Source organism: Sturnus vulgaris, unplaced genomic scaffold (genome assembly GCF_052056855.1).
Source record: "Sturnus vulgaris isolate bStuVul1 unplaced genomic scaffold, bStuVul1.hap1 Scaffold_198, whole genome shotgun sequence".
In the NCBI taxonomy this organism is placed as follows: domain Eukaryota; kingdom Metazoa; phylum Chordata; class Aves; order Passeriformes; family Sturnidae; genus Sturnus; species Sturnus vulgaris.
Genome location: NW_028276185.1, coordinates 397,321 through 414,805, shown reverse-complemented (window position 1 = coordinate 414,805; position 17,485 = coordinate 397,321). Strand labels below are relative to the sequence as shown.

At 51.0% G+C, this 17,485-nt stretch overlaps 1 protein-coding gene across 1 annotated transcript in view; it reads right to left on the bottom strand.

The window, feature by feature from the left end:
• Window positions 1-17,485, bottom strand: part of LOC148217869 (uncharacterized) — a 105,092-nt gene that overhangs the window by 83,336 nt on the left and 4,271 nt on the right. Inside the window, exon 2 of the mRNA XM_088158319.1 lies at window positions 14,645-14,767. Within this exon, the coding sequence (XP_088014445.1) occupies window positions 14,645-14,767 (123 nt within the window). The remainder of the gene's footprint in view (window positions 1-14,644; window positions 14,768-17,485) is intronic.

Here is a 17,485-nt window from a genome sequence, read left to right as displayed (position 1 = left end):
AAAAACATTCCTGGTAGTCCAGCTTTGCTTTCAAGGACCTGTAATTGTCTGTCGGGAAGGCGGCTTTTGTTGTGAGAACCGGTGATTGGTGGGAAGAATGGGACTAAGAGCAAGGCACAAATTCAACAGGGGAAAAAGAAATGGAAATATGTCAACAGATATACCCTTAAATAGCCCCCTGGGAAGAAAACTAGCCCGGTGGAAATATGACTCCATCACCAAAGAACTTAAGATGATACAGAGTTGTGTAACAGAATAGACTAAGAGAGTAATTAACTCCAGCTATGTTTACTGGTCGTGGGATGAGTCACATGAGGAATGGATATGTCAGGTTTTAAACATCCATGTAAAAGCTAAAGAACAGCTCTTGTACAGATCAGGGAGAGGGGATTTCTCACTGAACAACCTTTCCATCTCTGGCCTCTCAGTCCTCAATCTCAAGGGAAAGATACTCTGCACCCCATTCCCTACAAACAGAAAACCCTGGATTTGGGAAAAACACTGGCTTGGGGTGTGCTTTCTTTTCCTCCTCTCTTTTGCTACGTCCTGACTTTTCTCTCTCTCTGTGAACACTAATTTTGCTGTACACTTTCCCTCTGATAATTGAACGGCTTACCATATCAAATGTAACAGTTGTTCTTCACCCAAATTAGACACAAGAAGGTGCTACTTCCCTTTCAGGTTAAGATCAGAGCCTGAATGCAGTGATTTCAAAGTGAATAAATTACCTTTCCCTCTTTCAGTCTGAAATGAGCTACTGCCACCTGCACTTGCCCTTCCCTTCCTCTCCTAAACCACCGAACAGCCCCACTGGGATGGCAGGAGCTGGGCCTGGGAACTGCTGCCTTTGGAGTTGCATCTCCTCCTCCCGTGGCCGCTGCTCAGAGCCCAGAAGTGCTCTGAGAACTGGAAGTTCTGGCAGCTGGGTTAGAGCCTACATGGGAGGAGGAGAAGGTTCACCAGAGCCCTTCTCCTGCCGTGCCAGCTCCAGGGCAAGGAGTGCAATGGAAGCCAGCCAATGTCCAAAGCCCATCTGCTCTGCCAGTTCCTGTGGGAATGAGCTGCTGCAGAGGGGAAGATTTGGGTGGGAATGTGGTTCTCTAAGAAGGCCATAACTAAATGCTTGCATGGGGGTTTTGGCTTCTGGAGCAGTGGGGTAGGGCTGTTGTTGGTTCCTACCCCTTCATCCCATGATGATGTAAGGGGTGAGGGATGCCATGTGTGCTGTGCACTGGCAGTGATCCTCAAGAAATCCTTCGAATCCTCTCCTTCGAGCTCGTCAAGCTCCTGGAAATGACAGGACAGAAAAAAAAATAAAAAGGTGCTCAGTTTTGTGCCCTTCTTCCCCTGTGTGGTGAGGGGCAGGAGGCAGAGGTCCAGCTTGGTCTCTCTTTGACCTTTCCTTTGAGACAACACTGTCTGCTCCCACCACAAAGGCACAGAGGGTGCTCTTTGCCCCCACCAGTGGGAAGTGGCTCTGCTGACCCCACTAAGAGTGCTGGAAGATGAGTCTGTGAACTAAACAGTTGAATATTGCCTAGAGGGGGGTAGCAGGCAGTAGATGTGCCACCATTCTCTTTCCAGGACTCCACTGGGAGTACTTGAACTATCGACGATGAGAGAGAGACGGGAACACTGAATGGTGATCAAAATCCAGTTTTTACTGAGCACTACATGTGCTTATATTCCATTTACAGGAAGGCTGGTAATATTTTACTGCAATCACATAGACAAACCTTACATAGACAAACTCTCACATAGACAAACTTTACATTTGGACTTAGTAAAATCTTATTTCCCATAACCCAGACTTGATCCAGTCCTCTTGCAGTCAGGTCTCTGTTTGCTCTTGCCAGGCATCCTCGTTGTCAGGCTGCATTTGCTGATTCAATCTGCAGTACTATCAGTCTCATTTGCATTACCCATATCCACACCTCCCCCGTTTCTTTTAACTAAAAATACACTCTTAAGCGATTTGTCAATTAAATTCTTAACACACTGTAAAATACAAGGAATAACTACTACAATGCATAATATGATGCCTAATACATACAAACCTATTTTAACTAAATTCCTAACCCAGCCAGTGAGTCCCCAGTGCCCTAAGAGCCAGTTCAGCCAGTCGTACCCATGATCTACCAGAAGTTTATTCACACCTTCTTTCAGGGCTTGAATGCTGGCATAGATGGGCTGGGAGTGGTCAGAAAGGTTAAGGCAACACATCCCATCGAATTCCTCAGCCACAGGCGGCGGCGGAGCTCGGAGGCGGCCCCAGCGCAGGTGGGAGCCGCGCTCGGTTGTGCGGGGGCTCGGGGCTCGCTGCGGGCCGAGGGGGCGGCAGGGGGCTCTGGCGGGTTGGTTGTGCCGGTGCCGGCCCGTGTTGGCGCTGGGCTGAGGGCGCTGCGGGAGCGGCTGCCCGCGGTCTCCTTCCCGCTGGGGCCTCGGCAGGAGCCGGTGCCGGAGCAGCGCTGGCTCGTCCCGGTTGCTGTGGGTGGCACAGAGGTGTCTGCCCTGTGCCCGGGGCTGTGCGGGAAAATTCCCGTGGCCAGAGGTTTGTGTGCCCGCAGGAGACAGAGGAGTCCTGTAAAAGTGACTTTATTGATGAACAAAGAGAGAGGTCATGCGGCATTTGCCATGCGGTCTCTAAAACGCAGCCTCCTTTTTATCCTCATTTTCCCGTCTGCATCTCCCTGTCCCTTTCCCCTCTGGCTGAGGTACTTGGAAGGTTCAGACTTCCCGATCCGCCTACTGCATGTCCTCGTTAATATGCACCCCTACTACGATATTAATCTTACTGCTTTCAATCCTTCCTTCTCTCATATTCTCAAGAATTGCCTTTACGAACTTTTAATTTCCATTGACTCAATTTATTTTCCTGCGCCCTCTTTGGAGCAAGGTGTCGTGCATGGTAAAAAGCTGAGAGTTACTGCAGCACCTCAGAGGAGGAGCAGCATTCGTTTAAGCCGTGGTCTGCCAGGGAACCACGAAAACGTGTCCCATTCCCATCCTTTCTCCAGAATACGAGCTATTTTCTTATTTCCTTTGCTATCTGTTTCACCACTTTTTGGTTATCATCTGTTTGCAAACAGCCGTTTGCGTCATTTAATTTTCCACAAACTCCTCCTTCTTCTGTAAGTAGATAATCTGATCCCATCCCATGGTGAAATGTCTCGTTCCTCATTTCAGCGGCTTGGTCAGTAGGAAGGTCAGGAGCTGGAGCTGTCTCCTTGGTTATTATTTCAAGGATACTTTTAAACCTAATTATGCCACTCAAATTATGGATGGATTTTCTGTGTCCTGATATGAATTCGTTCGGGATCCCAGGGGCTGGTCCATGGTGTTGTAGCATTTGTTCTGGTGGCCGTTCATCTTTTTCCCTCTTTTGGGTGCTCCCTCCTGCCACGGCTGCATCAATTGACCACTTTTATCTTATGAAATGATAAAATGTTTGGATTCCCAACTCATTTCTCTGGACTAGCAAAAACACCTCATTGCTTTGGGGAGAGGGATGATCCCCCCACACTTTTTTTCATGAAATTTGCTCAATATTCTCCGTTTGCTGTTTCCCTTTGCAGCTTAACCAGTTTCTGTTGCAGTCAGATATCCTCACTCTGGGCTCTGCCTTTAGTTGTGCAAATTCCATCTGTGCAAGCAGGCAGAGCTGGGGGTGAGGGGCAGATGGACTCAGGGAAATTCCTCCCCCTGGCAAGAAGGCCCTGGGGCATTGTCCACACTTTTCCAGAGCAATGTTCATTTCCATTTCTAAAACTCCTCTCCTGGCTGCCAGGAACTAGGATTTTCTTCCAGAGCAGCCTTTAGGTGATTCACACGTCCACCCTCACAATCTGCTTTATTTTTCTTTTTTATTTTTTTAACGATTTTTTATTAACAGTTTATGCGTTAAAGCCTCACCATTAATACTTTTCTAGGTTTGCAAAATCCGACTTAAAGGTGAGCTTCTAAAGATCCATTCCGAAATTCTCCCGTCATTAAGAGACACCACAAATATATAGAAAAATATTCCAATGCAATCAAGTCTTTTCTGCCTCTTCTCCTAGGAGTAAAAATTGCTTGTCACACCCCTGGCCCAAACCTAACTGACAATCTAAAAGTAGGATTATTATGAAAAATTTTTCTCATGGTGTAATCTTGTCACTGAAACTGCAGGGACAATAAAAAACTCTCCAGCAATATCTTTAGTGTTAGAGAGTTAAGGCATTACTTGATTCTGGTCAGGGTGTGCAACAGAAATAATTTCTTGCACACATAGCCCGGGTGTGCAGAGAAAATCATTCCATGAGATGTGAATTTTACGGGATTTTTCCTAAACTTTTTACTGTCCGAACCCATTGAAATCCATTGGTTTAGTGTTTATTGCTTCCAGATTGTGTAGTTGTTAGTGTTTGGTTTCCTATTGCACACGGATTTCTCCTCTTCTGATGTTAATGAGGTCCCACTCCTGGATTTCCTTCTCAGTCTTTTCCAGACCAGGTGTCTCCATCTATGCCGGGGCAGTGTCTGGGGTGGGTGTTCCTTGATGTTTGCTGATGTTTCCTTGATGTTTTGTTGAATGTTGTTATCTTTGTGGGAATCTTTTGGGCTATTCCCAGTCTGTTGAGATGTTAAACTCATCTCTGTTGAGTGGTGCAACATCCCTTAAAAAAAACCTTTTAAAATTTCTTTCCTGAGAGAAAGGCAAACCGAGCCTGACTAGTAAAATGGAATATTAAATTAATTTAAATTTGGTAGACTTTCCAACAGTGGAATCGCAGGCAGCCCAGTGTGTGAGTGTAATTGAGAGGCAGAGTCCTGGGTGGATGCTGTGAACAGCAAAGTGCCAAGGCAGGCTCTGTGCCAGCCCAGCTTCCTGTGGCAGAGATTTCACAAGAGACAGGATTCTGGCCACAGACTGCTTGAAATACACATCCCTTATCTCCAGCCCGCACTGGGTGGAGAATTCCCAGGGTAAGGAATTGCAAAGATCGATTCCAAGGGAGATAATTGAATATCTGCCCTGGCTCTGGCCAAAGGTTATAATGGCCGGATGCTTGGCCTTCAGCCAAGGGCACACACTGACTCAGAAAACACTTCCTAAATGCAGCAACATGTTGCATATTCATAGACCTTCATGCATTATTCAGAATTATACTCGTCTGACCTGTAAATCATTCTTTTTCCTTCCCTGGGGTTTTGGTGTCCCATAATCCAAGAATGTGAAAAATTTCCTGATTACCTTTTTTAGGATTCTCTGAGTTATTTACATGAACAAAAGCTTTTTACATCAAAATGGTATAGTCCAAAAAATTATATTTATCACTACTGCATATAAGTTCTGTTAATCGCAGAACTAAAACTATATTCATGCAGCAAAGTTTTTCAACATAGAACATTCATTTTAATATTTACAAAAAGCCAGTGATGTAATATAATACGTACTTAAAACACACATACAATTCAAATTCCTTTTCTGAGCCTTGAAGAGCCATAGCTAGGTTTTGTTATTTTTCATTTTCTCAGCTTTTCTTTCTTTTGTCTTGTCCATACCACAACATTGAAGCTATTGGGGTTTAAAAAGTCATATAATATTCTGGCTAGAACAGGGAATCCTCAATCCAGGTCCTGCAATTCCCTATTAATCCTCAAAATTCTTGCACCTCCTTTTCAGTCCTGGATTACTTCTGAGATTCCCCAGATCCTATCTAGGTCAATACACCACAAACCTTCAGTCAAAATACCTCCCGAATATTTAACATTTTTCTCCACCATTTCCTCTTATATTTCAAATACTGAAAGATTATTTTTAACCTGAACATTTACCAATTCACAGAGGCTTCTTCTACCGCTTCTTGTCCTCCTGATTGCAGCAAGTCATCCACATCCTGCATTAACCCAATCCCTGGGGATGGGGTAAATTCTTGTATTTTCTGCAAGGCTTGCCCCAATAAGGCTGGTGCTTCCGTGCATCCCTGCAGAAGGACCGTCCATGTCTTTTCCCATTTTCCCTTCTACCTCTTGTTCCCACTCAAAGGCAAAATCCAGTTTACCATCCTGTGTCAGTGGGCATCCCCAGAAAGCATCTTTGCCATCAAGGACTGAATGGTGTCAGTGTGAGGAGGGCACCTGGATCAAGATGGTGTAAGGATGTGAGAGCCCCTGGGTGCTGGGGCCCCATTGGGCCCTGGGGTTCATCCCTCAGGGGCTGTAGAAACTCTGCCATGGCCTTTGCCTTCCCCTTGGCCTTTTCCTCATCCCTTCTTGCATTCCCCTGCTGTGCCTTTGTGACCAAGTGCTCCAGGGGCTTCTTCTGCCCCTCCTGCAGCCCCCTCAGTGCCTGGGGGTGCTCATCCTCTGACAGCTGCTGAGCTTTCTGCTAAATCATTCCTTTCTGCAGTGACCCAAGGAAAATGCTTAAAAGCTAATCTGGATCCTTGCATGTCCGATCCCCATTTCCCAGCTGTTCCTTTGTGCTGCTGCTCCTTGTGCTGTGGCTGCCGTGGCCAGCCCGTATCCCAGAGCCGGTGCCTGTCCTGCCGCAGTGTCCAAACGCGGCCCCCCCGGCGGGCAGGGCCGGCAGCTCCACGGGGCCGGGCAGCGGCCGGGGCGTCCCGCAGCCTCCTGGGGGCCGGGGGCCACTGCCGGGCCTGCAATTGCCGGGGGGTGCTGGGCTCAGGCAGCGCCCGGCGCTGAGCCCCGGCTGCCCCACAGCCCCGGCCCGGCCCCGCAGCTCCCCACAGGCCCCCAGCCCGTGCTCCCGGTGCCGCCCCTCTGCGCCCGCTCCTGCCGCTGCCCAGCACAGAGAAACCCCCTGCAATCCTGACCTCCTTGTGTGCCTGTCCTGGCAACCGGGGATACAAAGGATCTGCAGCAGCTGGCAACTTCTGAGGATAAGAGCCTGCTGGAAAACATCCCCATCCTCAGTATTTTTCTCTTTCTCCTCTTTTCCATCATTCTTTGTCTTCCCACATAGATTCTTTCTGCTGCTTCTTGCCTGAACCATATTCCCTGCACTTCTCATCACACCAACAGCATCCATCCCCTGTTGTCTAAATCCCTTCTGGACTTCCCTTATTGGCCCCCTGGGTGTCCATGTCCTTGATTACCTCTGGGAGAATGTGCAAACTCCCTCAACATGCTCCCAAGGGACCCTTCAGAGATATTTTGGAATCATCATCCCTTTGGCCCGGAGCCCTTCCTGGCTTTCCCTTTCTACCCTGCATGGGTGCCCTGCCATGTTTAGTCCCCGAAGATCCCACTGTAGTCACTGCTGAGATTTTCAGTGCTCTCTGGCTGCCGACTCTTCCCAGCCCCCCTGATCTGTCACTCGTCTGTCTCCTGGCCCCAGCGCCCCCCGGCAGGGGAATTTGGGGAGGTGGGAGGGGGGGAGCGCCAAGGCCGGGCCCCCCCGCGCTGTGGTGGCGGCAGCGGCTGCAGTGGGGAGCGAGTGCGGGCGGGAGCGGCCGAGAGCCCAGCGCTGCCCCAGCCCGAGCTGCCCCAGCTCCATCGCTGCCCCTGCGCTGGGATGCTGTGGGTTTGGGGGGAAGAGGGAGCCGGCAGTGGGTGCTGGGCCTGGGGGCAGCAGGAGAAGGGAAGGAGAAGCAGGGTTGAAGAACAAAATGGTCAAATAATGCATATGGGAGGAGAAGGTGGGATTGTGCAGGAAGTAGAGGAATAATAGAAGGAAAAGGAATGTGAGGGAGAGCAGGAACACAGGAGGAGGAGGAGGAGTAGAAACGGGAAGTAGCACAAGATTCCAAACCTCCCTATATCTACAGAGTCCCTCCAGTCCCAGGGTGTTGGTCCCCCCCTCCCAACATTCAGCAGGTGACTGGAGAGGAGGATCCACGATTTTCAGAGGGGTGAATCTTGGTGTTTCTGAGCTTTTTTGGGCTAAAAGTTGGTTCTTTTTTTTTTTTGCTGGGCCTGAATCCTTACATTTTTCAGGGGGTTTTGGCTGAATCTTGATGTTTGGAGGATTTTGTGCTGAATCTTGATGTTTTGGAGGTTCTTACAGACACAAGATGCACAGTGACTTTGTGAGTTGCACTTGGGCAAGGAGGAACTCCCAGTCCAAGGTGCTATCTTGTCTTGTTCTTTCCCCAAACTAGGATTTTTCATTCCCATTGCGTGGGTAGATGGAGGAGGAAAAGCCCCGGAGATCCCTCACAAGGAGGGGCTGCAAACCCAGCCCAGGGAGCTGCGAGGAGGAAAGACCCTCCCTGAGCCAGGAAGGCGGCTGGAGATCCAGGTAGAGCTCAGAGCTGGTGGAGAAGCCTCCTGGAGGGGAGAAGCCCCACAAGTGCTTGGAATGTGGGAAGGGTTTCAGGCGGAGCTCCAACCTGATCCAGCACCAGAGGACCCATACTGGGGAGAAGCCCTACGAGTGTGGGGAATGTGGGAAGAGCTTCAGCATGATCTCTGGTCTGATGCAGCACCAAGTGATCCACACAGGGGAATGGCCCTACACCTGCTTGGAATGTGGGAAGAGCTTTCAGTGGAGCACCAACCTGAGAAGCCACCAGCGCATCCACACTGGAGAGAGGCCCTATGAGTGTCCCAAGTGTGGGAAGAGGTTTCAGAGCAGCTCCAATCTCCTCCTACATGAGCGGATTCACACAGAGGAGAGGCCCTTCCGCTGCCCCGACTGCGGGAAGGGATTCAAACAAAACTCCAATCTCATCAGGCACCGGCGCATCCACACTGGGGAGAGGCCCTACGAGTGTCCTGAGTGTGGGAAGAGCTTCTCCAGGAGCTCTCACTTGACCAAACACCAACGGAGTCACCACTAAGGGAAGCCCTGTGAGTGCCCCGAGTGTGGGAAGAGCTTCGTGTTCTGCTCCAGCTCCATCTCCCATGGGAGCATCGGTGTTGGATGATCCCCAGTGACCCCCGTTGGGCAGAGCCCTGGTGATCCGTGGTCCTGGTGATCTCCGTGGGGTGGGGGAAAGGTGTTGGAGAGATTTCTCTCCCTTTTCCTTGTCCCGCTGTGATGTGGTTGGTAATAAATTCCCTCGCTGTGCCCAGGCTGGCTCTGTTGTTCCCGTGCCGGTGCTCGGGGCGGGATCTCTCCTGTTCCTTCTCTCAACTCCCGGGCCTCTCCTCAGCCAATCAGAGAATGCGATGAAGAAGATTCAGCCAATGAGAGAGAGCAGCTGTGATGACTCACCGGTTGCCGGGCAGACCCGCAGCACCCAGTGTTCCCCACCTGGACCCCACCCTCCCCGCCCAGTCACGATCCCCCCGCGGGGTCCCCCCAAGTCCCTCCCCAGTCCCGCTCCCAAGTAAATGGAACTGGGTAAAACTTGGAAGCTTTATTGGGAGCGCTGGGAGCAGCTTGGCTTGGACAGAGTAACACAGGGTTGGAGGGGACGCACTGCACTCCCAAAATCAGCGTGGGGACGGAGCGTGGGATCCTGGCTGGGTCCGAGGCCACGGGGAGGGGCTGTAGACACTGCTGGCTCAGGAGTTCTGTGGGCAGAGAAAAGGTGGTGACCCCCGGCTGGCGGTCCCTAGGAGGAGCACACACACTGGGGGAGGGGGAACACGACCCCCGGGACCCCCCCTCTCCTTCTTGCACAGTTAGTAGCTGAGCCCCAGTGCCACGAAGACGAAGCCCAACACAGAGCCCCCCATCCCCATCAGCACTTTACTGTGGGCAGCGTCGGGCGACATCTCTAGGGGACCACAGGGGTCAGGACCAACCAAAACCTCTCATGGACATTCCAAGCCACTCGAAGAATCCTCCCAATCTCCCCCAGCCCACCTAGAGCTCCCTAAAACATTCTCCTAATGTCTTCCCAGCTTCCTTGGGATGCACCAAAGCCCTTCCTGTCCTTCTCAAAATGCCATAACTCCCTCCCATTTGCTCCCCGCTGCCCCAGGACCCCCAAACCTTCTACCAGTCCCTTCACAACCCCACCAGGACTCACCAAGACCCCTCCAGGTCTATTCCCAGCACAACCAACCTAATTCCAACCCCTGCTTTCCAATTCCTGATCTTTTTCCAGCTCCTCCAGGTTCACTCAAATCCCTCCCAGTTACACCCAGCACCCCCAGACTCCCTCCCAGTGCCCTCCAGGATCCCCGGAACCCCATCCCACCCTCCTAACATCCTTCAAACTCCTCAGCCACTCTAGACACCCAATCCATTCTCCCAGTTTAAACCAGGCTATCTCAAACTCTCTCCCAGTTACCCCAGCACAGCCCAATCCCTCTTCCAGCTCCCCCAGCGCCTCCCCAACTCCCCCCACACTGTGGGGTCCGGGCCGTGCCCCAGTGCCGGCTCAGGGGGTGCTCCAGGCTGACGTGCTCCACCTGGAGCTGGAGCTGACCCCGTGCCGGGCAGGGTTTCCAGCAGCACCAGGAGCTGGTAGAAATCCAGTCCCCATTGGGGACCAGGTCAGTGGCCACCACGTGTCCCGAGAGCTCCTGCTGGCCCTGGAACCAGCTCAGCTGGATGTCGGCAGGGTAGAAATCCATCAGGGAGCAGAGCAGGCAGCCGGAGCTGGGAGCTCGAGGGAAGCAGCGAGATGGACACACTGGGAGAGAGTGGGGACACACTGGGATAAGCTGGGGGGGACTGGGAGAGATGGGAGAGGGCTGGTGTGGCACTGAGAGTGACTGGGAATGAAATTGGAGAGAGTAGGGAAACACTGGGAGAGAGTGGAGTGGATTGGGGCAATGGGAGAAAGACTGGAGGTTTGGGATTTGACTGAAAAGGATTTGAGAGGGCACTTGGATAGAGGGGAGAGATTTGGGGAGGCACTGGGATGGCAGTGGGAGAGAGGCTGGAGGTCTGGGAGTGGACTGGGAAAGGAATGTCTGTGGACTAAAAGGAATTGGGAAGGACTCTGGTGACACTGGGAGGGACTGTGAGGACACTGGGAGAGACTGGGATAGACTGGGAGAGCCACCGGAGTCCCTTGGGGTGAGTGGACAGGAGGCCACAGGGATGGGTATCTTAGTTTGAGAGACGATTTTAAAAAGCACACTGGAGTGAGTGCTCTCTTCTCTGCAGGGTTCCAATAATCCCTTTCCACCAATGGGAAATAAATATTAATAGATGAAAGAGGAAAAAACTCCAACAGTTTATTAACAAACAATAAGCCTACAAAGCAAAAAAACCTCCCAGACTCTGGATATTAAATTATCAGACCTTTCCCCACACTCACCAGGGAAAATGACCCAAAATGCCAGAGAAATCCCTGCTCACAACACATTGTACAGGTGGCGCCGCTTCTCCCCCAGGGGAAAAACCAACCAGGGGCTGTCCCGAAGGAGAGGAAAGCCCGGGGCTCGCCTGCCCTTGAACTCCTCCCCAGCCGGGCTCCGCGGGCACGGTCCCGGCAGGCGAAGCAGCGGGGCTGAAGCCTCGGGCTGCCCCTGCAGCCTCTCCGAGCCGAGAAAAACCAAAAATTCCATTGTTTGTCTGTGCCAAAAACGCTTTTCAGCCAAACAGAAACCCACGGTGCACAGAGAGAGCCGCGGAAAACCCGAGCAGCGAGGCTTCAAAACGCCCGCGGAATGAACAAGGAGCCTCTCCCCGCCCCGGCCCCGCACACATCCCCTCCCGGGCTGCCGGGGTTTAGATACAATAACCATTCTTTGGGCACAAAGCAGAGGATGATGGAATTACCATCACAGTAACTCACTGCAAGAGAATCGTGTACACAATAATCACATGTATCTATCTGTAAAAGCACGTACTGAACTCTGGGTACAGCAATGTGCTCTAGGACAGGAGTGGAGCGGCTGAACGGACACCAGGGGAGATGGGGAATGTACGGACACAGCAAAGCCTCCAAGGGCTTCAACCTCATTCCCAGCTTTTCCGTGCTTCCAGGGCTTTGACTGCTGGATTTGAATGAACTGAGATGTCACTGTGAAAAGCAGAGCAGTCTGGAACCAGAACTGGAGTTTGGAACTGCTGCTGGAGTTAAAGTCTGGACTTGTCACATCTCAGATTTGAAAATACATTGAATAAAAAACTCCAGTACCCACAACCTTTCCCAGCACATACCTCTTCGCACATTACAAAATACAACGGAATTATTTCTATAGGCTAAAAAATAAAGTAAAATGAACATTGAAAATGTTCCCTGATAAAAAGTCACGTTGAGAAAATACAAAATAATGAAGTGTGTCTAGAAAAGCCGGCTGTGATTTCTCAGGTGTTGGACTCAGTGTCAGCTCCGAGCCGGGCTCTGTCTCCCAGGTGCCCAAGTGCCCGGGCCAGCTCTGAGCAGCCTCTCCCGGCTCTCCAGCCCGGCTTTGCCCCGGCTCTGCCCCGGGCAGGCACTCGGTGTTTCCGTGGTGCCCCTGCCCCGCTCAGCTCCCCGTGCCCTGCAAAGGCGCCGAGGCTGCGCTCGGTGCCCCTGGGTGTCACTGAGCGAGGCACTGACGAGCCCCGGTGCCCGGGCACAGCCCTGAGGGACACCCCTCGTCCCCGGCCTCCCGCGGGACACGGAGCCACTGCCCACAAGGCCCTGGCACGTCCGGCCCGGCCAATTCCTCCTGCCCCGGCCAGCCCGGGCTGCAGCCCCAGGGCTCTGCAGGCCGGGGCTGGGGCTGCCGGCTCCCACCGTGGCCAAAGCCTCCCAGGGCTCTGGCCACGCCAGGGGCTACAAGGCCACGAGGCCGGGGCTGCTCCGGGCCGCTTCCAGGCTGTCCCTCTGCTCTTGGGTGCCGGGGGTGGCCCTTTGTGACACGGGCGTGTGTCAGGGCCCTCGGTGATGCGGGACATTGTGGTGCTGTCATGAATGAGAGCGTTTGAGATCGCTTAAAAATCGGTGACAAGGGCATGAACAAAAGTCAGATTTAATATTGAGCGACAAAATACAACAAGTTCGTTGGCAAGATTCACTCTACTGCCTACAGAACAGCTAAGGCACAACAAGGGAAAACAAGCAACAAGAAAACCAAACAAAATCCAGGCAACCAAAACAGAAATGAAGTGTGAACTCCCTAGGGGAGTGTGAGTGGGTGTGTGCTGTGTTCAGGTGCATGGGACAAAAGAGAGTGCAGGCAAGGATTAAAAGGAACATGGCCTAAAAACTAATCAATGCTAAGCAGTACTTTAACTGCTTCCTTAATTTGTCACTTAACTTATAGCTTAGCCCCAGCAATCCAACAGAGGTACAACAATGAACTAGTACCTGACTTAGCTTATAACTTAACGTTAACAATTCAACAGAGCACTAACACTTAACAGCATTTAACCTAACTTATAGCTATAACTTCCATGTTGTACTTAGTAATTTAAGGGAAAAACAACACTTAGCTTATGACTTACATTTAAAAACTTAGCAAAACATTTAACAATTACAGCATTTAAGTAAGTTCATAACTATAACTAAACCTTGCTTACAGGCCTAACTTAGATATCCACACTACTTCCTCATCTAGGAAAGCTGTATTTCTCCCAGATTTGCTATAGCAAATGTGCAGGGGCACACACACAGACAGGAAGAGTCAGTGCAAACAAGGTACCTGTGAAAAATTCCCCCCAGAGCTCAGTGAAATCCTCACTTCAGATGTTTTTGCCTCTCCCACTGGCCGAAGGATGGGGCCTTGAGCAGTGAGGGTATGGGCCCAGGACACGTCGTGTTTCAGCGATCCTCCAGGCACAGCAAAGCCGAGGGTTTGCTGGCTCTGAGAGGCCCCTCAGAGGGAGACTGCTGGTCACAGCCCACGGTGGCCCAGGAGAGCTCAAAGGTCTCCTTTTGGATTTCTGTTGAGAGGGTCACAAGAGAGTGGGCTCCAGTCATAACCATGTTTCATCCTGGCCTCAGTTTGGGTTGGCACTTTCTCTAGGAGTGGGGGAATGCATCCCCACACTGGGATCTCAGGGGTGCCCATGGCCTGGGTGACACTGGCCCTATGCCAGGCACCCACCAAACCCACTGACCCTGCCTCTCCAGCTGCAAGGGAAGAGAAAGTTTAACCAGGAGCTCCAGGATCAGATTAAGATACGACGAGCAAACACAACAAACAGCAAAACGGGCGTCACAGACACAGCCTGGGCACAGCGAGGGAATTTATTAACAATCAAATCATAACAAAAGAAGGAAAAGAGAGAGAAATCTCTCCAACAACTTCCCCCCACCCAACGTGGATCACTGGGGACCATGGATCACCAGGGCTGTGCCCAACGGGGGTCACTGAGGATCATCCAACACCGATCCTCCCATGGGGGATGGAGCTGGAGCAGAGCACGAAGCTCTTCCCACACCTGGGCACTCACAGGGCTTCCCTTATTGGTGACTCCGTTGGTGTTGGGTCAAGGCTGAGCTGTGTGAGAAGCTCTTCCCACACTCAGGACACTCGTAGGGCCTCTCCCCAGTGTGGATGCGCCGGTGGGCAGTGAGGGTGGAGTTGTGCTTGAATCCCTTCCCGCAGTCGGGGCAGCGGAAGGGCCTCTCCTCTGTGTGAATCCGCTCATGGACGAGGAGATTGGAGCTGGTCTGAAACCTCTTCCCACACTGGGGACACTCGTAGGGCCTCTCCCCGGTGTGGATGCGCTGGTGTTGTCTCAGGTTGGAGCTCCACCCAAAGCTCTTCCCACATTCCAAGCAGGTGTAGGGCCATTCCCTTGTGTGGATCACCTGGTGCTCCATCAGGTGAGAAATCGTTGTGAAGCTCTTCCCACATTTCCACACTCGTAGGGCTTTTCCCCAGTGTGGATCCTTTGGTGCCGGATCAGATGGGACCTGTCTCTGAAGCTCTTCCCACATTGTCCACACTCATAGGGCTTCTCCCCAGTGTGGACCACCTGGTGTCGGATCAGATGGGAGCTCCACCTGAAACCCTTCCCACATTCCAAGCACTTGTGGGACTTCTCCCCTCCAGGAGACTTCTCCACCAGCTCTGAGCTCTGCCTGGATCTCCGGCCGCCTTCCCGGCTCAGGGAGGGTCTTTCCTCCTCGCAGCTCCCTGGGCTGGGTTTGCAGCCCCTCCTCCTGAGAGATCTCTGGGGCTTTTCTGCCTCCTCCATCTGCGCACACCTGGGGAATGAAAATTCCTGGTTTAGGGGGAAATAACAAGAAGACAGCTCCACAAACTGTGTGCTCCTCCTTGACCAAGTTCATCACTGGAAGTCATTCAGCATCTTGTGTCTGTAATAACCTCCCAAACACCAAGATTCCTATCCAAAATCCTCCAAACTTTAACACACAGATTAAAAACCCCCCAAATATCAAGATTCAGCCAAAATACCCTGCAAAATTGTGCTGGTTTGAAAGCAAAACCAGTGAGAGACTCCAAGTCAGAAATACAATTTTATAGGAAAAAAGAGAAGAGAATTAAAATACATGCAACAGTAGAAAAGAAAACAACTGACAGAATCAGAATACAACCTGACTCCCCACTACTTAGGGTGGTGGTAGCAGTCCCGATGAAGTGGTCTTCTTGAAGCAGTGATGCTGTAGAAAGGTCTGGTAGCTCTTGTCCTCTGGAAACCAGTGGGGAAGGGCTGCCTTGGTGTTCCAAATCTCAGATTTTATCCAGGTAGGAAAGGCTTGGCTCCTCCCCCTGGCTGGAGCATCTCCCAATGGGATGATGGAATTTTATCAGTCATGCAGTGGCACTCAATGGCCCATTAACAGAAGATATCTTCCTGGAGGAAGGATGGGTTGTGGAAAAGATAAAGAACACTGCCCCACCTGGTTTTGCCAGATGGCCCATTAGCAGAGGATATCTCCCACACAGATAAGGATCACTGCTCCACCTGTTTTTTCCACCACTCTTTGTTCTTTTGTTTCTTCCCAGGACCTCCGCCTAGTTACTTAATGTTTGCTGCTGATTTCTTCCTTTTGAAGATGAAAATGGTAAAAGTGTCTTTGACCTGCCTTGCTGGATATTGTGAAGAGGAACAGTCATCTACTGCAAGTGGAAGTGTCACAGGTGGAGCAGAGTTCTGTGAGTGCTGTATCAAACCAGACCTCGTCAGACCTGCCAGAACAACTGGTCCATGCTGCCCTTCACTGCTCTGCCTGTTCCCCACTGTTTCATGCCAGAGTAATTTAACTGCTGTTAATTGGGTGTGTGTTTCACTCGAGCCAGTCCAGCAGAACCAGCAGAAAGCAGCCCCAGAATGAATGGGGCTCTGCAGAGGAGCCCCAGACTATTCATCAGCCTGCCCGCAGAACTGGCTCCAACTCTGAACCCTTGTGACCACACTCTGAAGAAGACACACTTCTGATATTTCTGAGGCACTTATGACTGAGGCACTGCACGTGCTTGTGCAGGTAAGAATCCCAAAGTGCTTTCTGTCAGGAAAATTAATCCACAAACACCAGAGGTTTATGTCCAAAAAGGAGACTTTATTGGAATAAAGGGAGAGGCCATGGGACATTCCCCTGGGATCTCTCAAATTTTTGGAGGACGCAGCCTCCTTTTTATCCTATTTTCCCGGCCGCATTTCCCTCTCTCTTTCCCCATTGGCTGAGGTACTTGAGAGGCACAGACTTCCCGGAACGCCTGATACCTGAAATTCCCCTCTAATGTATAACCCTCCCTTTTAATTTTTAATTCTTACAGAATTCATAGTTTTCTCCCCCGTTGCTTCTTTCATCTTTCAATATCCAATTTCATTTATCAGCAGCCCTACAGTTTGTTTGTAAAGGCAAATATCTTTTTCCATTCATCAATCAGTGGAATCCATCCCATTGTTTCTTTTATCTCTCAGTGCTAGCCTTATCTACAAGCAGATCCACAGCTCATTTGTAAAGAAAAAATTCAACATTCCTCTCAATGTGGTTCTCTAAGAAGGCCATAACTAAATGCTTGCATGGGGATTTTGGCTTCTGGAGCAGTGGGGTAGGGCTGTTGTTGGTTCCTACCCCTCCATCCCATGATGATGTAATGGGTGAGGGATGCCATGTGTGCTGTGCACTGGCAGTGATCCTCATGAAATCCTTCGAATCCTCTCCTTCGACCTAGTCAAGCTCCTGGAAATGACAGGACAGAAAAAAAATTTTAAAAGTGCTCAGTTTTGTGCCCTCCTGCCCTTGTGGGGTGAGGGACAGGAGGCAGAGGTCCAGCTTGGTCTCTCTCTGACCTTTCCTTTGAGACAACACTGTCTGCTCCCACCACAAAGGCACAGAGGGTGCTCTTTGCCCCCACCAGTGGGAAGTGGCTCTGCTGAGCCCACTAAGAGTGCTGGAAGATGAGTCTGTGAACGAAACAGTTGAATATTGCCTAGAGGGGGGTAGCAGGCAGTAGATGTGCCACCATTCTCTTTCCAGGAGCCCACTGGGAGTACTTGAACTATCGACGATGAGAGAGAGACGGGGACACTGAATGGTGATCAAAATCCAATTTTTACTGAGCACTACATGTGCTTATATACCATTTACAGGAAGGCTGGTAATATTTTACTGCAATCACATAGACAAACCTTACATAGACAAACTCTCACATAGACAAACTTTACATTTGGACTTAGTAAAATCTTATTTCCCATAACCCAGACTTGATCCAGTCCTCTTGC